The following is a 21,890-nucleotide window of genomic DNA, read 5'->3' on the forward strand; positions in this document are numbered from 1 at the left end:
TGAACCCAACAAAGATGGCGGCTAATTTGCATATACAGGCACGGAGCAAAGACTGAAGACGACTGAAGACTGAAGAGGCTTGGCTTCTCCGCTGCGGCCAGAGCGAAGGCCTGGGTCCTGGGTGCCAGAGGAAAACCAGTGCTGGCAGCCAGGAGAAGGAAGGCCTATTGCACGAATCTCTTTGTGCAACGGGCCTCTAGTATAGTCAATAATATTCTAAAAATTAGGTATGGTGTCAGATGGGTATGAGATTTTTTGAGATCATTACTTAAGTTATGTCTAATTACTGGGGTGTGCACCTGAAACTGATATAATATTGTATGTCAAGTGTAATTGAAAAATAAAAAAATTATTCTAAAAAAGACATCTTTGAGTCTTCTATTTAACTTCATCATACATTAAGAATAAGAACACATGAACACATATGTTTGTTCCATTTAATTTCATTCATTTAATAAATACAACATTGAGCATCTACTGTGTGCCAGGTTCTGTTCTAGGCTCTGGAAGACAGCAATGATCAAAGACATACAAAGTTCCTGCTCTTAGAGAACTGGTTCTGTGGGGGAGACAAATAATAAACAAGTCAATAAGTATATGTCAGGGGGTGATACATTCTATTACAAAATAAATTTAAGCCCTGGCCAGGTAGCTTAGTTGGTTAGAGTGTCTTCCTGATATGTCAAGGTTGCAGGTTCGATCCCTGGGGCAGGGCACATGCAAGAATCAACCAATAAATGCATAAATAAGTGGAACAACAAATCAATGTTTCTCTCTTTCCTCCTTCCTCTCTCTCTAAATCAACAAATTTTAAAAAAGACCCTGAGACAAGATCAATTTGTATGTGTATGTGAACATATTATTCCTTTGTCCTACATTAAATATATGCTAGTAATTTTATGATAGTGATATTAAACTGCAAAATCATTTTTTAAATTTTTATTGAGAGAGAAAAACATTGATTTGTTGTTCCACTTATTTATGCATTCATTGGTTGATTCTTGTATGACAGGGATTGGCATATGGGGACAATGCTCTAACTAACTGTGCTACCCGGCCAGGGCAAACTGCAAAATCCTTGAAGTCTTTCTAATATTGACTCAGTTAGGTAAAACATTTATGAATCTTGCTGACTGTGCAAATGTGCCTAGAAGTTCAGTAAGTGGTGATGGCTAGATAATGAGCCATGCATCATGGTGAATATCAAGACTGATGGAAGAGACCCTAGGTGACCCTGCCACAGCTGGGTGGGGAAAATCTCTCTCCAGGAGTTCCCTTACCTCTGTCCTTTTGCTCTAATTGCTGTGGACGTGCCGGGCAGCACAAAAGGGCTCCTGAGGGTGGTTCCTGCTGATGCTGGGTAAAGGTCCCCGTAGGCAGAGCCGAAGACTCACATAAAGTAAAAGTTCCTCTGAACTCGAGCGTTACCAAGGGTTATGTTGCCTGGAACAGAAAAGGTTTGGGGTGGGGCGTGTGTACGCAGGGTGGAAAAAAAGTGGAGGGAGTCAGAAAGCAAGAGAACCGCCCTCCCTAATCGGTTTCCCTGAACTTGGAACCCCTATAACCAACCCCTGGTAGGCACTGCTCTGCGCCCAGTGATGCCCTTATCATGGAATTGCACTGACTTCTGATGTGTTTGATGTTAATTCTTTACTGTCCACAGTGGCTAGATTGGTCTGCCTTTTTTATTATCATATAGATATGTCCTTTACTCATCTATATATATTAATTTTCGTAGTGCAAATTATTAGACTTGTTCATGAATAATGCATTCTAAATGTAGTTGTGTCCTCCTTTTGATTGCCTGTTGCAGGCAGGCACTGATAAAGGCTTTCGATGATGATTATGACTTCAACGATTACAGTAGAAATCAAAGGCTATTTCTTGTCATTTGGAATACTGCTCCTCTGAAAGTGATAACCTCCTCTTCCCTTACAGGTCTTCTCTCACAAACTGGCTTCAGCTGGCCTCAGCAGAACCCTTTCATTTTTTTTTTTTGAGGGTATGTTTATTAAAGCTGGGGACAGTGAAACAAAGAAGGGCTTAGGGTAGAAGAAGCAACAGGAGAGCGCCTAGGTGGGGCAGCGTTGGCTCACTGAGAAGTCAGAGAAAAGGGGGCCTTGGGGACAGGTTCAGCGGATTAGCTTGGGACCAGCTGCTGCTGCCCACTGCTGCCCTGATTACAAGTCTCAAGGTCCCTTAGAGTTTAGGACAGCCGTGGGCAAACTACGGCCCGCGGGCCGGATCCGGCCCGTTTGAAATGAATAAAACTAAAAAAAAAAAAAAGACCGTACCCTTTTATGTAATGATGTTTACTTTGAATTTATATTAGTTCACACAAACACTCCATCCATGCTTTTGTTCCGGCCCTCCGGTCCAGTTTAAGAACCCATTGTGGCCCTCGAGTCAAAAAGTTTGCCTACCCCTGGTAGGAGATGCGTGCCTGTGTGGAAGAAGATGGGGAGGGCACTGAACCCTTCCAATGTGAAGCAGAAGACCTGCGTCTCACCAACTTCTGTATGACTCTCTTGCACAATCTTCTAGTGCAATCCAGAAAAAGCTCACAGGGCTTGCAGACAGGGCAGAGAGGTGCAGTTAAAAAGTAGATGTGTGCCCTGGCTGGTGTGGCTCAGTTGGTTAGCATTGTCCAGAGCACTGAAGGGTTCAACTCCCAGTCAGGGCACATACCCAGGTTGCGAGTTTGATCCCCAGTCGGGGTGGGAACTGAAGGCAACCGATTCATGTTTCTTTCTCTCTCTCTCTCTCTCTCTCTCTCTCTCTCTCTCTCTCTCTCTCTCTTCAATGAAAAACATACCTTCAGGTGAGGATTTTAAAAAATCCTGTCAGAAGTCTACACTTCTTCCCTTTCAGGGCCAGCTGTCTGAAACACCTTTTCTCCCCACAAGGATAATTCTTCTTCTAGGACCCTCAGGTTCTGGGTGTGATGGGTGAATAACCCTTGCATATCATCTTTTGCAGAGATTCCTTCCAATTATTCCCTTTACCTCATCTTTGCCATCTGTTTCTTCTTACAGGCCTCCAAAGAGCTACTTTTCTAAGCCTTGGCCTTATCTATATTCCCATTCTGATATTTTTAAGAAAAAAACTCACAGGGATGAAGTAAAATGGCTAGAATGCGAAAGATAACCACTACAGAAAGAAATGTGAAAAGTCAAATAGTGAGCCCAGAAATTCAGAAGATAGAAAAGGAACAGGCAAAAATACACTCCATGTGAATTAAAGACCTAAACTTATAAAACAAATTCAAAATTATCTGAAAAAATATAGAATATCTTTATGCTCTTTTTAAAAAATATATTATATTGAATTTTACAGAGAGGAGGGGAGAGGGATAGAGAGTTAGAAACATCGATGAGAACCATCCATCAGCTGCCTCCTGCACACCTCCTACTGGGGATGTGCCCGCAACCAAGGTACATGCCCTTGACCGGAATCAAACCTGGGACCCTTCAGTCTGCAGGCTGACGCTCTATCCACTGAGCCAAACCGGTTAGGGCTCTTTATGCTCTTAAGGCAGAATTTCTTAAGGCAAATTATGAAAGAGCAGAAGTCATAATAAACAATTTTGATAAAATTTAGTATAACAAATATTAAAAACTTCTACATGAGCTCTAGCTGGTTTGGCTTAGTGGATAGAGTGTCGGCCTGAAGGATCCCAGGTTCGATTTCCAGCCAAGGGCATGTGCTAGGGTTGCAGGCTCGATCCCCAGTAGGGGGCGCGCAGGAGGCAGCCGATCAATGATTCTCTGTCATCATTGATGTTTCTATCTCTTTCTGCCTCTCCCTTCCTCTCTGAAATCAATAAAAACATTTTTTTAAAACCCCACAAAACTCCTACATGAAAAACATATTAAACAAGGTTAAATTACAAGTGACAGATGGGAAGACAGGCAGTAGATATCTGCATCGAACAGGTTTATCAGAAAGACTGTTACCTGGCATCTATAAAGGAGTCCTACAAACTGATGATAATAAGGAATATAAACAGCCCAATAGAAAAGTGAACAAAAGGAATGAATTACCAGAAGAAATTAAAATAACCAATAATACATATAAAAATCAGCTCTCTCTAGTAATCAGAGAAATACAGAGTAAATGGACAATGAGATTCATTTCACATCTATTGGGTTAGCAATAATTTAAAAGTCGGACCATTTTAAGTGTTGGTGATGTCCACACAAGAAACATCCAAACCTGAGTTTATTTGAGCCAAACTGACCACAACTGCCAGGAAGCAAAGATCTCAAATGCTTCAAAAAAATGTCAGTTTGCAGTTTCTTTTATGCACATTAAGGAGGGACCTTACAGCCCAGTTGGTGTGGCTCAGTTGTTGAGTGTCGACCCATGAACCAGGAGGTCACGGTTAGATTACCGGTCAGGACACATGGCCGCATTGTGGGCTTGATCCCCAGTAGGGGGTGTGCAGGGGGCAGCCAATCAATAATTCTCATCATTGATGTTTCTGTAGCTCTCTCCCCCTCTCCTTTCCTTTCTGAAATCAATAAAAAATATCTATATTTCTTAAAAGGTTAACCTAGATGCACAAGAACAATGGACAGGGTAATTTAAAAACCTTTCACTAAAGAAGTTACAGGCCTGGTCAAAACTACCCAGCATGACCTTCCCAGTTAGGAATTTATGATGAGATCACCCTGTGAGGTTACTTTTGGTGAGATTTATTACAGCAGCCTTTTCTTCCATCATGAGGGTGTAGAGAAACTAGGAGGACTCTTATCCTGTAAAACGGATACAACTGCTTTGGAGAGCAACATGTTACTTGCTCAAGGTGAAAAAACACACATCCTTTGTCCCGTCTATTGCAGGGGTGGGCAAACTTTTTGACTCGAGGGCCACAATGGGTTCTTAAACTGGACCGGAGGGCCGGAACAAAAGCATGGATGGAGTGTTTGTGTGAACTAATATAAATTCAAAGTAAACATCATTACATAAAAGGGTACGGTTTGTTTTTTTTTTAGTTTTATTCATTTCAAACGGGCCGGATCCGCCCCGCGGGCCATAGTTTGCCCATGGCTGGTCTATTGCCTTAGAGCAGGGTGTTTCTCAATCCACTGGTGGTTCCTGAAATCAATCAAGTGGGTCGTGTCCAGCATTTTACAAAAATGAAATAGAATATAAAATGTAAGAAGTGAGTTTTGATATAAAATGTGTTTACTATGAGTCACGGTTAAAAACCAGTCTGAGCCCTGACCGGTTTGGCTCAGTGGATAGAGCATCGGCCTGCAGACTGAAGGGTCCCAGGTTCGATTCCGGTCAAGCGCATGTACCTTGGTTGTGGGCACATCCCCAGTAGGGGGTATGCAGGAGGCAGCTGATCGATGTTTCTCTCTCATCGATGTTTCTAACTCTCCATCCCTCTCCCTTCCTCTCTGTAAAAAATCAATAAAATATATTATTGAAAAAATGAATCTGGTTTAAAAAAAAAAAAAGTCTGAAAACACTGCTTAAGTTTCTTATACCTAAGAACAAAGAGACATCTTCGAGGATGTTCCCTGCAATGGTGTGTTTGTAATAATGAAACATGCAAGCACTGTAAATGTCTATCAGTAACAAATAGGTAAACAAACTGGAGTGTATTCTGGTGATGGAACACTGCACAGCAGCTAACATTAATGAACTTGGTCTATATCATCACATGGATGAATTCTGAAAACAAATTTGAGGGAAACAAAACAGAAAAATGCCACATTGTTAGGGGCAGAAATAGAATATTGGGGACTAGCTATAAGAAATAAAGTAAGAAATATTAATCATGCTCTGTTAACCGTGATTGTTTTGTTTTGATTAAACAAAGCACATGTGAAACTGGCTGGGAGTTGTACATCCCCAGGACCTGGGAGTCAACCTTGGAATGAGGTCCATCAATGGCGTCCCGCCCCAGCTCCCCACAGCCCACCTTGCCTACTTCCCCATGCCCGGGATTCCTGCTCCCCCATGTAATCTTTGTCCTACCCAATATAAGCAGCTGGCTTCTGGGGGGCTGGAGAGCAGATGTCTGTGGGTGACCTGTTGCTCTCCCATTCTCCCAGCAGTACTGGGATAAATGCTCATTTATGATTCAACTCTGTCTTCACTTAATTGGCTCAAGTCGTGACAGGCAGTCCGGACCCATGGGTTGTCCAGTTACAACATGAAACCAAATATATGGTTTCTCATTTTATTTTGAGAGCACGTTTATTAAAGTTGGGGACAGTGAGACAAGGAAGGGCTTAGGATAGAAGCAACAGGAGAGAGACTACTAGGTCGGCTGCTTTGGCTCTAGAAACGTTATGGGAAAGAAAGAAGCCAAGGCGGGGCTGCTGTCAGCTCACTGGAAAATCAGAGAAAAGGGGGCCTGGGAGACAGGCTCCGAGGGTTAGCCCAGGAGGAGCTGCCACTGCACATTGTTCCCCTGGTGGCAAATCTTATGGGGACCCTCAGGGTGTAGGAGAGGCATGGCTATTGGAGAAGAGGAGGAAGGGAAACGCTCAAACATGCTCTGGGAGGCAGAGTGCGCCGGAATATTTAAAACATTAAAAAATACTATATAGCCCTGGCCGGTTTGGCTCAGTGGATAGAGCGTCGGCCTGCGGACTGAAGGGTCCCAGGTTCGATTCTGGTCGGGGCATGTACCTTGGTTGCGGGCACATCCCCAGTAGGAGGTGTGCAGGAGGCAGCTGATCGATGTTTCTCTCTCATCGATGTTTCTATCTCTCTATTCCTCTCCCTTCCTCTCTGTAAAGAATTAATAAAATATATTTTAAAAATATACTATATACTACTTATTTATATATAAATATAAATTGTCATATAAATGCTCAAATACAGGGTATAAATGTATACACACTTTAACATCTGATAGCTTAATTGAAGTCTTCTTTTTCAGATTTGAACACTGGAATATATAATTATTCAGAGTGTGTAAACATTTTTTGGGGGGACACCCTGTATATATACACAAAGTATTAAAAGTGGACTGACATAAAGGGGCAGCCTAAAGGAAGAAAGGGAAATGGGACTTGGGAGAAAATAGGTTTGACATTATTTATTCATTTTGGGTGGTAGATACATAGATGAATGTTATAGTATTCTTTGTTCTTTTCCTTTTAAAACATGTTTAACACATAAGAAAAAAGGAATGCAATTAAGAAGTTTTAATACAAACCCTTGGTTATTAAAATTCTTTCATGCTGGCACTTTTTTTTTCAGTGCCTTGGGAAGAATAACTTGTCGCAAACCAACCTGTCAAACTCAATGAATTAGTATCTACAGGTGGCAGATCACTGCAGTTATTATCTGTCCTAGCAAGAGGTTTATCTTTTCCTGAAAAGTTTCCAGTCTTTCTTATCTTTGCACATACCGTTCCCTCTTTCCAAAAAGCCAGTCCTCGCAGTACTTGTCTTCGTCAGTCTCCAATTTATCCTCCGTGATCTAGTTCAAACATGACTTCTCTGCATCTGGATGCACCACCATCACCACCACCAGAATTTATTACTACTCCTTCCTTTAACTCTCACTGTACCTTAGACATTTTCCTGTTACAGCACCTCTCACGTGATAGTACAATTATTTTTTTCCTCTTAAAATCTTTTCAAATTAGTGCCAACCTTTACAAACTTGAATTTCTGGCTTCTCCTGCGAATGTGGAGGATCTGACACAATGTAACAAAGTACCCGGGGCATCTTTCCTGGGGGCCCTCATTCTCTCCGGTGTGTTGCCCTTCTGGGCATTTGAATCCTAAACCCGGGACTAAGTAAATAAATAAACAAACCTAGAACTGATATCATAGATTGTGTGGCTTAAATAATAAACATTTATTTTCTCAGTTCAGGATGCAGGAAGTCCAAGATCAGGAAGCCACCTGGTTTGGTTTCTGGAAATGGCTCTCTCTCTGGCTTACTGCCTTCCCACAGTGCCCTCACCTGGTGGAGAGCGGTGAAGAGAGAGGGAGAGGGGAGAAGGGGAAGCACAATTATTATTATTATTTAAAATAAATTTTTATTTATTTCAGAGAGGAAGGGAGAGGGAAAGAGAGAAACAATAAGAGAGAATCATTGATCAGCTGCCTCCTGCACGCCCCCTACTGGGCATGTGCCCTTGACCGGAATCAAACCCGGGACCCTTCAGTCCACAGGCCAATGCTCTGTCCACTGAGTTAAACCAGCTAGGGCCACAATTATTTCTCTATTAAACCTTCTCTACTAAACCTCTGAGCTTTTAGAGGGAAAGGCCTGCCTCTCATTTGCCTTTATTTCCCTGGAACCTAGCAGAATGGTATAGAGCAGGCCCTCAAATGTTTGCCAAATGAACAACAACAAATGCTGATGACAAGCTAAATGACATGGCTTTGGGGAGCTCAAATCTGGGATCATGTAAGATGGTCACCAGTCTGGTGGTTCCTCACTATCTCTTATCCAGATGGTTATAAAGTAACTTTAATGATATCCTGAACCTCCAGTCTCTTCCCACTCTAATCCATATTAACTCCAGAGTAATTTTTACAAAATATCACCTTCATCTTGCCATTCCCTTGGGCAAAATGCATTATGATTCCCTAGGACCTTTTAAATCAAATTCAAATCTTTAATCTTTACACCTGAGGACCCCAAGCAGATCTAATCTTTACATGAGGCCCCAGAATACCACCTCACTCTGGTATTCCAAACAATCTCTCAAACATTTTATAATGTAAGCTATACTAGGTAGGGCTGTAATCTTTTTTTCATTTTTTAAAATTTAATTAATTGATTTGAGAGAGAGGGAGGGAGGGAGAGAGGATGGGAAAGGGAAACATTAATCTGTTGTTCTACTTAGTTATGCATTCATTGATTGATTTTTGTATGTGCCCTGACTGGGGATCGAACTCACAAGCTTGGTGTATCAGGACGATGCTCTACCCACCCAATTAGGGCCAATCTTTTTTTTTTAAATATGTTTTTATTGATTTCAGAGAGGAAGGGAGAGGCAGAGAGAAACATCAATGATGAGAATCACTGATCAGCTGCCTCCTGCACGCCCCCAACTCGAGACGGAGTCCATAAGCCAGGTATGTGACCCGGCTGGGAATTTAACTGTGACCTCCTGGTTTATAGGCTGACACTCAACCACTGATCACACCGTCCAGGTAGGGCTGTACTCTTTATCTATCTAATCTCTGATTTATCTCAAGCAACAAAAACAATGCCTGGCCTGGGGAGAAGCTCAATAATTGTGGAATTAGTGAATAAATTAACTATTTATTAGTGAAAAAAAGAACACAAAATATAAAGCAATTTCCTTTCAAAGGAATTATTATTTTTCAAATATATTTTTATTGCTTTCAGAGAGAGGAAGGGAGAGGGAGAGATAGAAACATCAATGATGAGAGAGAATCATTGATCGGCTGCCTCCTGCAGGCCCCACACTGGGGATTGAGCCTGCAACCCGGGCATGTACCCGACCGTGACCTCCTGGTTCATAGGTCGACGCTTAACCACACTGGGTGGGCTCAAAGGAATTATTTTGAGAGGAAAAATATTACTTTATACTCAGGTATATGTATTCAGTTAATAAATACTTAATAAGCACCTCCTGTGCCAGGGACTGTACTAGGGACCAGAAATACAGTGAGCTGAGAATCAAATGGGAAGCAGTCATTAAGAGCATAATGCTGAGGGGGGGGGGGAGTGGGGGGCAATGGGGGGGGGCGTTAAGGACACATATGCAATACCTTAATCAATAAAGAAATTAGAATGCAAAAAAGAGAGCACAATGCTATAGTTAATTATTTTAAGTACTATGAAGGATAATTATAGCTAGCTACAAGATGAATAACAGGGAAACCTAACTCTGTGGGCTTAAGAAAGCGTTTCCTGTAACAGAGCTGTTTATATACAAACTGCAGTAATTCATGGGCCCAGTCTGTCTGGGTTCAACTGCTGACTCAAATACTGATTAGGTTACTTAACCTCGCTTAGGAAGTGGAGCTAACGATAGTATCTACCTCATGAAGTTAAGGGAGGATTAAACCACTTAATACATGTAAAGCCCTAAGAAAAATGATGGCAGTAGTATCTGCTCCATAAGTGTTAGCTATTATTACCACCATTTCCGCTGGCGCCTGCAAGACAAGCTAGAAGGGAGGGGAGAAACGCCACGCAGAGAGCAACAGGTGCAAAAGACCAGGGGTATAGAGTGGCTTGCCTGGCCGTTGGCGGAACTGAAAGGCCGATATTCCTTAGCAGAGAGAGCTAAGGGGAAAGAGCGACAATGAGACAGGAGATGAGGCCGGGAAGGGAGGCCCGGTTAAGGAGTCTGAACTTTATCCTTAGGTTCAGAGGAAACTGGAAAGCCCTTCCTTCCCTCTCCATCCCCCTTCTCTTCTACTCCTCTACCCCCCCCCCCCCCAAGCTCTAGCAGTTACCCGAATGGATGTTTCCATTGGGTACCTGGGGCTTTTCCACGCTGGTGACCTTCCGTACCTGGCCCATCGTCCTTGCCCTGCTCATGCCTAACTGCCTACCACAGAAACCAGAGTTTATTCTTGAATTACTATTTATTACTGTATTATTTTCCATACAAACAACTGTAAACCTACGTTTGCTCCATCCTGTATTAACCCCTAGAGTGCCGGGAGCGCTATCAAAGCTTCAACATGGCGTCCAGGGCTAAGTCTGCTTTTATTAGTGATGATGATATTGCTAAATATGTCAATGTAGTAAAGGTTTCCTTAAGTTTTTTAATATGTAACTTCATTTACTTGCGATTCATAATTTTTTTCCTAAACTGCTGTAAAATCAGCAAACATGCCTTGGCAATGTTAGCACAGTTCCTAGGATATTGGTTGGCACTCAAAGGGTTCATATGTATTCAAGAGGTCTTAACTGTTGGAGGCAGCTAAGTGCCACTTCTGGGAACCCTTCCCAGTTTCAGTTATTAATTAATTTGTTAAAAATTAATTAGGGTATAGCAGTGAACGAGACAGAACACTTGCCCCCAGCCTAGTTAGGGAGCCTGCCAAACAAGGAAACAAAATATATAAACGATGTCAGTGGTAAGTGCTATTAAAAAATACACAGGGTGATGAGAAAATGTGTGTCCTTTGGTCAGAGAAAAACTTTCGGAAGAAAAGTGACATTCAAGCTGAGACCCGAGCTTGGTCTGCAGGAGGCGCTTAAGGAAAGACATTTCCCCACTAACTTGGGAAACGCCGACTCGAGAGGCCGCTCCCAGGCTCCCGACCTTTGCCACCAGTTGCTAACTGGCCACGGGTGGTTCCCGGCCTAGGCACGCCGCCGCCACTAGAGGGCGCCGCGGGTCCTCCCAGCACCCAGGAGGCGCCGTGGCCCCAGACATTGCCAAATGGACATCTGGCACGTACCGCGTCCAGGCGCCGATGCAGGAGACTCGGACAGAGGGCAAGCGCGGCCCTAGGGAATCGAGAGGGGTCACTCAGAGAGAGGACGTCCTCAAGATCACAGAGCCTACCACGGGCAGAAGCACTCGCTCCTTCGGGGATAGCCTGCTTCCGGCGCCTTGAAAGCAGGAAGTACTGGCTGCGTCCAATCCTGGCCCTGCTTCTGCACTCAGGCCTCGGGGCGCGTTCAGTGCCGGGTTAGCGTGTGGCCAGCGGTCTGTGGTTGCCAATCAGCTGTCAAGAAATGCGCACGCGCCGTCAAAGGGACGCGCATCACGGTGAACCTTGACCTGAAGAAGACCTGTCCTCCCCCTCCCTCGCCGAGAAGATGGCGCTCTCCAGGCTGTGCTGGGCTCGAGCTGCTCTGCGGGGTTCGGCGGTCACCCCTCGACCTTATGTCACGCGGAGGCTGCAGCTTGTTCGCTCTGGACTGGCCTGGGGAGCCCCCTGGTGAGGGCCCTGGAGGAAGCCGCGTTTCTGATGTACAGGCCCTTCCAGTGTCTTATCCTTGCTTGCATGCTGTCTCTTGGTTGTCAGGGTTCCACGCCCTGACCTGGAGGTTTTTATTCCTTTGCTCAGAAATCGCGCCCCGACCCCCGCTAGTGCCCTGGCGTCTTGACCCTCTGAACTCTGAGTGCCCCGCGTCTCGCGAGGTCAGCTCTCGGCCTCCCGCTTCCGGCCCGGGCTGTCCGGGTGTTCGCCTCGACCCCACGGCTCCGGCCTTTTCCCGCCGCTCTGGCCCCCGGCGCCGCGCTCGCGCCGGACTCGCTCGCGCCGGGCTCCGGCCGCTGCCCGCCGCCGCTTGCTGCCCAGCCTGTCGTCTGCCCCGGTTGTGTTTTTCTCGGTGTGATTGCTTCTCCCTGGATCCCAAGACCTTCCTGGTATCCGGAGGTTTCGGGTCTCGGCAAACGTTCTCCGCGGCCCGCGTGTGACGCCGGGGACGCCCCGCGGGCAGGGGCGCTGGGGCGGACTCCCAGACGGTCTCTCTGGTCCTCCCTGTAGGTCTGCAAAGCTCCACCTTTCCCCGAAGGCAGATGTGAAGAGCTTAATCTCGTACGTGGCGACTAAGACCAAAGCGATCAATGGGAAATACCATCGGTTTTTGGAACGTAATTTCCCCCGCTTCTATCTCCTGTACACCACCTTCACTAAAGGTAAAAACAAAACGGAAACGGGAACCGGCGGAACCGGCTCGCGGGCGATGTCAGAGGGTTCGAGCAAGATAATTGGCAGGTTTTGCTCTGGGAACGTGAGCTGGGATGTCTTATGTTTCACAAATGCTTGAGTATTAAACTTAATGTTATAAGTTAGCACTTCCTGAGGATGTTGCTAGAAAGGTTTTATTAGAAACAACTTCTAACAGTATCCAGAGGGAATATAGGTATTTTTGCACTTCTTTAACCACACACTTGACTATAGTAGAAGTTCTTTGTTGTGCGTAAGGGCAGGGATCTATGGCTGCACGGACCTGCCCTTTGATTTAGCAGTTGACTTGGCCCATAAGAAATGTGGTTTAATGCTTATCACAGATCTGTCCGAGGCAGCATGTGGTGGAAATAGTGCTGTAGTACTTGGTTTCGGACTGTTTTGGTCCCGATCAGAGCTCTGCTAGTCACCAGGAGATGGTATAGTGTCAGCGTCCCCTCGAGAGCCAGAGTGCCTGGGTTCAAATCCCAGCTTGTCACTGGCTGATTGGACCAGTTACTTAACCTCGGTCCTTTGGGTTTTTTCTTTTTCTTTTTTTTAGTATATATTTTTATTGACTTCTGAGAGGAAGGGAGAGGGGGAGAGAGACAGAAACATCAGTGATGAGAGAGAATCATTGATCGGCTGCCTCCTGCACGCCCCCCACTGGGGACCCAGCCAGACACCTGGGCATGTGCCCTGACCCGGACTCCACCTGCAGCCTCCTGGTTCATAGGTCCACGCTCAACCCGTGACCCACGCGAGCCGGGCTGTCCTTTGGTTTTCTTACCTGTGAATTGGGGATAATAATGGAACCTACCTGTTGACCTCATGGTTGTGGAGATTAAATTGATACATGTAAAGTATTTAAGGCCTGATTCTTAGTAAGTGCTCAATAAATGTACTATAACTGTTATTATTCTCTATACTTTTGTCATAATAACAGTTACAATAAACTACCACATAGTATCATAATTACTAGCTTTGTGGATTTGCAAATTGCTTACCCGTATTTGTAAAGTGGAGATAAAAAAATGGCTGCTTTGTCTGCTCCCACTTTACAACTAGGCTCAAATAGAAAAGGGTGTGAAAGCATTTTGGTTGGTTTGTTGTTAAGCCTTTTATTGTGGAAAAATTTAGACATACACAAAAGTAGAGAAAATAATATAATGAACTCCAGTGTACTCAACCTCACTTCAGCCAATCTTATTTCATTTCTAAACATGCCTTCTCCTGTATTCTTTTGAAGCCAACCTAGACATTCTATCATTTCACTCATAAATAGGAAAGCATTTTTAAAAACTAAAGTTCTAGATAAATGTAAGAATTATGTAATGAAGAGCAAAATGCAATCATAGAAATATGTTGAATTACAGTAATTATACAAATGTTCTAGAAAGGAGATAAATATCTGGTTAGGGAATACATAGGGTTGATTGAGCAAGACTTCCTGAGGTTAGCGAACTTTGAATTTTTATTTTTTTAATTCTCACCCGAGTATATGTTTTTATTGATCTTCTAGAGAGAGAGGGAGGGAGGGAAACATCAGTTGCTACCTTACGACCCCCAACTGGGATCGAACCGCAGCCTAGGTATGTGCCCTGACCAGAAGTCAAACCCACAACCTTTTGGTGTACAGGATGATACGCTAATCAATTGAGCCACTCAGCCAGGGCGAATTTTTATTTTATTTTATTTTTTTAAATCTTTATTGTTGAAAGTATTACATATGTCCCTCTTTTTCCCACATTGACCCTCTCCAGCCCGCCCCCGTCCCCTGAATTTTTATTTTAAAAAGGGAATGACGCCCTGGCCGGTGTTCTCAGTGGTTAGAGAATTGGCCCACACAGCAAAGGGTAAAGCATTTGATTCTGGTCAAGGCCACATACATGGGCAACCAATCGATGTGTCTCTCTCACATCCATGTTTCTCTTTTTCCTTTCTTCTCTTCTCCCTTCCCTCTTCCCTCATTCCCCTTCCCTCCCTCCCTTCCACTCTCTCTAAAAATCAGTGGGGGAAAAACACAACATAAAAATCAATGGAGCCCTAACTGGTTTGGCTCAGTGGATAGAGTGTCGGCCTGTGAACCTAAAGGTCCCAGGTTCGATTCCAGTCAAGGGCACATGCCCAGGTTTTGGGCTCAATCCCCAGTGGGGGGAGTATAGGAGGCAGCCGATCAATGATTCTCTCATCATTGATGCTTCTATCTCGTTTTCTCGCTTTCCCTTCCTCTCTAAAATCAAAAAATATATATTTTTAAAAAATCAATGGAAAAAAGATCCTCTGGTGGGAATTTTTTAAAAAAAGGAATGAGTAATGAACCACAAAAGGGAGACCATTCCATAGTAGATCACAGAAGGCCCACTTGGCTAGAAGAGAAGTGATGTGCTGCGGGAAAAAGGGATGAGAAAAGAGATACAGGTTGGCCTCACAAGAATTTCAAGTGACCTAGATGGGAGCTTTGATGTAGAGTAATGTTGGGCAGGGACAAGTTTGTGTACGGTGGGTAAACTTGAAATAGGAAGCTGTGGTATGATTCAAACTGGGGTAACATCACACTCTGTCCTCTACTTTAATGAGGCAGGATTGCAGATGTTATGGGCTGATGCCAAAAAGTCTAGAAGAATAAAGGCAGACATGGTGAAGCACAATGTAAAGTTTCATCAACTTTCATACCGGGAGATGGAGCATTTGAGACAGGTATGGGCCAGGGACAGACGTCCAGAGTGCATGGTGAGGTAATAGAAATTAACCAAGATCTCAAGTTATTTTCTATTTTGTTCCCCACTGATCAGGCTTTTGCCCTTTGCCACAAGATTAAAGTATTGAACTAAATGAGAGTATCAGACTATTTGTCAGAATTGGATTCTTTCAGAGGTATAGTCCTCCATAGCAGAGCTGCATGGAATTTGGGGCACACTTCCTAAATAAAAATTGTAAACACTAAGAGTCAGTTTTTTCCTGAACATATAAAAATTTGCAAGGTTCTAAAAGGCAGCAGGAAAGTAATATTGGGTGGTGACTGGAGTCGTTTTGGAGCTGAGAGTAAGATTCTAGGACCCGTTCTGCAGAGCAGGAAGAACTCACTGAGGTATTTGGTATAATGTCAGGGTGCCTGTACGTACTAGACAATATTTGGGATACAAAAGTCAATCAGGGCTCTGTCCTCAAGGAACTTACCAACTACATGTAGATAGCAATAACCTTGATCCTTTGCTGGGCTGCAGGAGTTTACTGCACAGTGGGATGGAGGGATTGTCCATTAAGAATGTGGGTTAAAACTGCATCTGTGTTTATTTCTGCTTAGTTTCGTCGAGATATCACCAAGTGTTTTTTTCTGGGTATTATTTCCATTCCACCCTTTGCCAACTACCTGGTCTTCTTGCTAATGTGAGTATAGACTTCTCTCTCCCTGGCATATTGAAAATAAAAAAATTTATGTAAGAAGAACTTTCCATCAGAAGCTAGGCAGAAGTTATCAAACTTCCTGCTCTAATCTTTTCATTAGCATTAGCCCAAGGTTCATAAAAGCCACTCCGTAATACCTAGGTTTCTTAAACAGCTGTAGATGTAGGTAATGTCAAACTCAAAGGCTAGCACAGTTCAAATAAACAAGGTTTAGGTTTATGTGGGCCGCAAAAAACCAAAAGCTTCAATTTTCATAGAAATGTAGGTTTATTTCGATAGAGACATGCTGAATACAAAGGACTGAAATAAATGAGTAATTGTTAACACAAAATAATAGAACATTTTTTTAAAAAAATATATTTTATTGGTTTTTTACAGAGAGGAAGGGAGAGAGATAGAGAGTTAGAAACATCGATGAGAGAGAAACATTGATCAGCTGCCTCCTGCACATCTCCCAGTGGGGATGTGCCCGCAACCCAGGTACATGCCCTTGACCGGAATCGAACCCGGGACCTTTCAGTCCGCAGGCCGATGCTCTATCCACTGAGCCAAACCGGTTTCGGCAATAATAGAACATTTTAATAAAAGTTAATATTTTTTCTTGAACATTAACTTACCAGACACGGAATAACTGCACAAATTAATAAGCGTAACACAAATAAACCTATTTTTCTTGTTGTCTGAAAGTGAAATATTTCCTGTTGAGCACAACAAACAAGTCAGTACAAGACTAATGACATGGCAATCCACTGCTAAAATATTTGCTGTTAGTATTAATGGAGAGAAATGGTGCGCCTGGGTGTAAGGCGCGTAAGGGAAATGAATGCAACACGATTATAGTAATCAGTCATTAGCGAACGCTGTAGTTCGTTATTAATAACTAGAGGCCCAGTGCACGAAATTCGTGTATGGGAGAGGGGTCCCCTCCGCCCCGCCTGCACCCTCTTCAATCTGGGATTCCTCGAGGGATACCCGACTGCTGGTTTAAGAGTGAGTGTGTCAGCAAATAAGAATCTGCATGGCCTTTTATAACCTAGCCTTGGGGTCAAGACTCACTTCTGCTCTCTTCTATTGGTTGAGTCAGTTACCCAGATTTTAAAAAGGGACATTTCTCAATAAGAGGAGTGCCAGCCAAACCGGTTTGGCTCAGTGGATAGAGCGTCAGCCTGCGGACTGAAAGGTCCCAGGTTCGATTCCGGTCAAGGGCATGTATCTGGGTTGTGGGCACATCCCCAGTGGGAGATGTGTAGGAGGCAGCTGGTTGATGTTTCTAACTGTCTATCTCTCTCCCTTCCTCTCTGTAAAAAATCAATAAAATATATTTAAAAAAAAAAAAAAAAAAAAGGAGTGCCAGAGAATTTGTCGCCATGTTTTTTGTTTTGTTTTTTAACATTTTTATTGATTTCAGAGAGGAAGGGAGAGAGAGATAGAAACATCAATGATGAGAGAGAATCATTGATTGGCTGCCTCCTGAACGCCCCCCTACTGGGGATCGGGCCTGCAAGCCAGGCATGTGCCCTTGACCAGAATCGAACCCGGGACCATTCAGTCCACAGGCTGATGCTCTATGCACTGAGCCAAACCTGCTAGGGCTATGGCCATGTTTTAAACCCACCTCACAAATAGAGAAATTAATTAAAAGCAAATTTGTCTTTTCCATTTTGTATACACCTAAGGACTGTGTTACTGTTTGAGGTTGTCAACATTACATACCATGTCCAGCTCTGTAATTCTGTCCAAAATATGTGCTTCACTTGCTTTAGTTCAAAAAGAGTCATTTTATCTGATTGCTGCATGTGTGCTGCTTCCACTACTACTTCCTTTCACAGAACCTCAGTAATGTTGCTTGAAATTGTACTTTAGTGTATCTTAAACCTTGGTCTGAGACAGTGTGTTAGCAAAGCAGTGTCTCCATCTCTTTTTATTATTCATGTCTGTCAAATGCTTTCTTTATTCACTTTGAAAGATGCCAATGTCAGCAAGTGACTTTGTTGTTCCTTTCCTTTCAGGTACCTGTTTCCTAGGCAACTGCTGATCAGACATTTCTGGACCCCAAAGCAACAAATTGATTTCTTACATATTTATCATGATATCCGGAAAAAGTCCCACCCAGAAATCCTTTCTTATTTGGAAAAAGTTATCCCTCTCATTTCTGATGAAGGACTCCGGTGGCATATGACAGAGCTGTGCACCAAGGTATTCCTCCAATTAACCCTTGTTCCAAACTAGGAATCTTGTTAGATCCAGTGTGCATGAAAATCAGATAGGAAGGCTAGTCAGGACTTTGTTAACATCTGCCAATCTCTTACCTCTCCCAAGATACAGCGTGGTACCCACCCAGCAATACATGAGATCCTAGCTCTGAGAAAGAGTTTCTCTAACCATCCTCTGGGCATGAATCAACTCCATGCTTCGCAAATAGTGAGTACTCTACGGCTTTCTCTTTTTCACAACTTCAGGTCTTTGCTTGCAGTAATACTACTATGTTGACTTGCTCCTCCTGTGTTGTTAATATCACAGAAAGCCTTGAGTCGAGCCATGCTTCTCACAACTTACCTGCCTTCTCCCTTGTTAAGACATCGTTTAAAGACTCATACCACTGTGATTCATCAACTAGACAAGGCTTTGGCAAAGCTGGGGATTAACCAGCTGACTGATCAGGAAGTGAAATCGGTAAGAGCTTCATTGCAATATCAACCCTCAATTCTTGGTGGACTTTTGAGTTTTCAGGACTGGGAGCTTACAGAGAGCTCGTTATGTCTTGCTTGTTATAGCAAAATCCAAGCTCTTGATTCTCTTACCTCATTTCTAGGTCTTTTTTTCCCCCTCAGTGAACTTAACTACTGGGAAGGAATTGTCCACACTCATTATGGTTTATGTTTCTTTTCTTCTGGTCCTTCAAAAATCAAGGACAATGCCCTAGCCCCGTGGCCGGCAAACTGCAGCTTTTTGGCCGCTTGAGTGTGGCTCTTCCTAAGCCTTAGGAGTACCCTAATTAAGTTAATAACAGTGTACCTACCTATATAGTTTAAGTTTAAAAAATTTGGCTCTCAAAAGAAATTTCAATCGTTTTACTGTTGATATTTGGCTCTGTTGACTAATGAGTTTGCCGACCATTGCCCTAGCAGGTTTGGCTCAGTTGATAGAGCACCAGTCTGCAGACTGAAGGGTTCCAGGTTCGATTCTGGTCAAGGGCACATGCCCAGGTTGCGATCCCCAGTAGGAGGCATGTAGGAAGCAACTGATCAGTGATTCTCTTTCATCATAGATGTTTCAATCTATCTCTCCCTATCCCTTCCTCTCTGAAATCAATAAAAAATATACTTTAAAAAAACCACCAAAAACCAAGGACATTAGTCCTGGCCGATTTTGCTTAGTGGTTAGAGCACCGGCCCATGGACCGAAGGCACATACCTTAATTGCAGCCTCAATCCCCAGCCCAGGTCGGGGCGCGTGCAGAAGGCAGCCAACTGATGTGTCTCTCACGTCGATGTTTCTCTTTCTCTCCCGTCCACTTCCTCCCTTCCACTCTCTAAAAAACTCAATGGAGAAAATATCCTTGGGTGAGGATTTAAAAAAAAAAAAAAAAGGCATTATACTTTAGACCTACTGTTTTAGATTATACAGGCCTCTTTGCTTGTCATCATAGTTCAGATTGCCATGGAGAACGCCATCCTCTTGGGATGAGGTTGTAACTTAATTTAAAGGAGATTTGGGGTTGTAGGTTTACACTTCCTGGGCATACTCGCTCTGATTATTAAGGACCTTTCTCTTCTGAGTGTTACAGGCTTGTTATCTTCGTGGCTTGAATTCTACCCATATTGCTGAAGAGCGGTGTCGAACTTGGCTGGCAGAATGGCTGCAGATTTCCTGCAACCTGAAAGGTTAGACAAACCCCTATTGCATAACCAAAATCCAAGTCATTTTTGTATTTTATTCTAAGATTATTTTGGAGTTAATTATTGAGTACTGTGAGACCCTTATCTACATGTATGTCTAAATGAAAGGCACAGACTCATTAGCCTACAAGCAGGTCACGAAGTGGACCTTGCAAGATGGAGTGAGTAGTGGGGATTGTGGAAGCATGAGCATGAGCACGTGCTTGTCTAAAGCAGTTTCTCAACCTTGGCCTTATTGAAGCTTTATCCTGAGGGTTGTCCCGTGCATTATAGAATGTTTAGCAACATTCCTGGCCTATAGCCACTAGATGCCAGTAGTACCCCCTCGCCCCAGTTCTGACAACCCAAAGTGTCTCCAGACATTGCCAAATGTCCCAGTTGAGGGGAGAGCCAAATTGTCCTAGTTGAGAAGTACTAGTCTAAATTTAAAAAAAACACAAAACCACTCAGCTGGCTGATCAGAAAGTTTCTAAGGGTAGGTATTAGGCTGGTGGGTCCCCTGTTTGGAACCTTTGGCTAGGTAGGCCTTGATGTTTTTTAAGCCTGTGAATATGAGGGTAGGCCTGCTAATCTCCGTAGAGCTGAGAAATGTCCCCAGAGCACCAGCTTCTACCAGAAGAATCCCAAGGGTGGCAGTGATGTTTGGTACCATTACTATCTCTGCGTTTTCTACTGCTGTCACAGGAGAGTCCAGAAATGAGGATGAGTAGGTAGGCATATGTGGTGGAAGGAAAGAAAAGCATACATGCAGATACTGGAATGAAGAAGGGGAACTTGAGAACAACAGCCCCTTAACGTCATTACTTCCCTGCACTGGGCTTCCCACCTCCAGTTTCAAGACCTGTAAACCAAGGCAGTTAGAAGGCAGACTGTTCCCTGGCCAAACCATTAACACTGATGGTGTTTTCAGAAGCTGAGCTGTCTCTTTTGCTTCACAACGTGGTCCTGCTTTCCACCAACTACATTGGGACACGGCGCTGAGTGAGCATGGAGCGATGGCATTGTCCTGCCGTCACAGTCCAGCAGCGTGGGACCAACCAGCACTTGTCGGCAGAGTCTGGGTGCCGTTAGATGTGAGGCAGAGGAGCCGGTGCCCGAGCTTCCGTGTGGTACACTCGTGGGAGCTGGAACTGAAACAAACCCTCTTACCGGGGGTAGCCCTTGGGAGCTTCATCCCAACTTCCTTGGAATTAACTGACACTGGAAGCAGCCACTGTACTAGGCTGTTACTGTAATATGCTAATTTCAGATTCTGGGAAGTGAGCTTCGGCCCAGGTGGGAATCCTCCTTTGGCCTAGGACTTATTCACTGCCATATTCTTTTGAGCTGTTTTTGTTCAAGCCATTTTCTGGCCGGTGAGGGGAACAGCACTACTTAAACTAGAGCACTTACATGCATGCACTATGATGCTCCCCTCAACCCTGAGATGACCAAAAATAGGAATTTTTTGTCCCCCTCAGTGGGTTAACCTCTTTCCTTTTCAAATCCTTTTACCACCTTTACTTTTTTTTAGTGAATAACGTATGGGAACATTCTAATGGACAAGATACAAGGAACTACAAGTCCTTCTTGACTCCTTACCCAATATTTATAACCTTCACACCCTTGTCTTAATCTCTGGTCTGTGCCACAACCTGTGGATCTTAAACTCTTCGCTACCTCCACTGTGTTGCAGCCATCCAACTTTAACTGAAAATGGCTGCCTTTGGCCATGGATCAAACCTGTACAGTACTAACCCGCCCAGGAGACCTGCATCAAGACAGTAGGTTGGGCTTAGCTTTTGTCTGTGAAGGCATATCAGTGGCCTGTAGTAACTTACTGTAAATGCATGAAGCTCTGTTTTTAACCCAAGTAAAGACTGTCTGAAATCACTTATGCATACTTTAATCATTTTGCTAAGGCTCCGAGACTCAACCTGACTATTGGGGAGAGAATGGAATAGAACTTTCTGATGGGATGGAAGTTATGAACCGATTTGAGTTG

The 21,890-nt window shown here is 43.8% G+C and overlaps 1 protein-coding gene and 1 long non-coding RNA gene across 13 annotated transcripts; one reads left to right on the plus strand and one right to left on the minus strand.

The window, feature by feature from the left end:
- Positions 1 to 423: 423 nt before the first annotated feature.
- Positions 424 to 11,733, minus strand: LOC102421187. 2 transcript variants are annotated; one of them, XR_002830961.1, is made up of 4 exons: positions 11,379 to 11,733; positions 7,791 to 7,941; positions 1,281 to 1,443; positions 424 to 559 (listed from the first exon to the last, which is right to left on the minus strand). It is a non-coding gene; the product is annotated as an uncharacterized LOC102421187 (long non-coding RNA). The 2 variants fall into 2 exon arrangements; XR_330252.3 differs by lacking the exon at positions 7,791 to 7,941.
- LETMD1 (LETM1 domain containing 1) lies at positions 11,690 to 21,778 on the plus strand. Of its 11 annotated transcripts, none has more exons than XM_014461723.2 (9): positions 11,690 to 11,864; positions 12,417 to 12,568; positions 15,180 to 15,299; positions 15,907 to 15,989; positions 18,017 to 18,203; positions 18,327 to 18,428; positions 18,528 to 18,680; positions 19,795 to 19,891; positions 20,817 to 21,778. In XM_014461723.2, the coding sequence occupies exons 2-9, from the start codon at positions 12,497 to 12,499 to the stop codon at positions 20,885 to 20,887; spliced, it is 885 nt and encodes a 294-aa protein (XP_014317209.1). In that variant the 5' UTR covers positions 11,690 to 11,864; positions 12,417 to 12,496; the 3' UTR covers positions 20,888 to 21,778. The 11 variants fall into 11 exon arrangements, with proteins under 11 accessions (XP_014317209.1, XP_006095710.1, XP_023615516.1 ...); XM_006095648.2 differs by having other exon boundaries at positions 15,184 to 15,299; XM_023759743.1 differs by having other exon boundaries at positions 11,732 to 11,973; positions 15,184 to 15,299.
- Positions 21,779 to 21,890: the final 112 nt, after the last annotated feature.

This window comes from Myotis lucifugus, unplaced genomic scaffold (genome assembly GCF_000147115.1).
Source record: "Myotis lucifugus unplaced genomic scaffold, Myoluc2.0 scaffold_160, whole genome shotgun sequence".
NCBI classification, from domain to species: Eukaryota; Metazoa; Chordata; class Mammalia; order Chiroptera; family Vespertilionidae; genus Myotis; species Myotis lucifugus.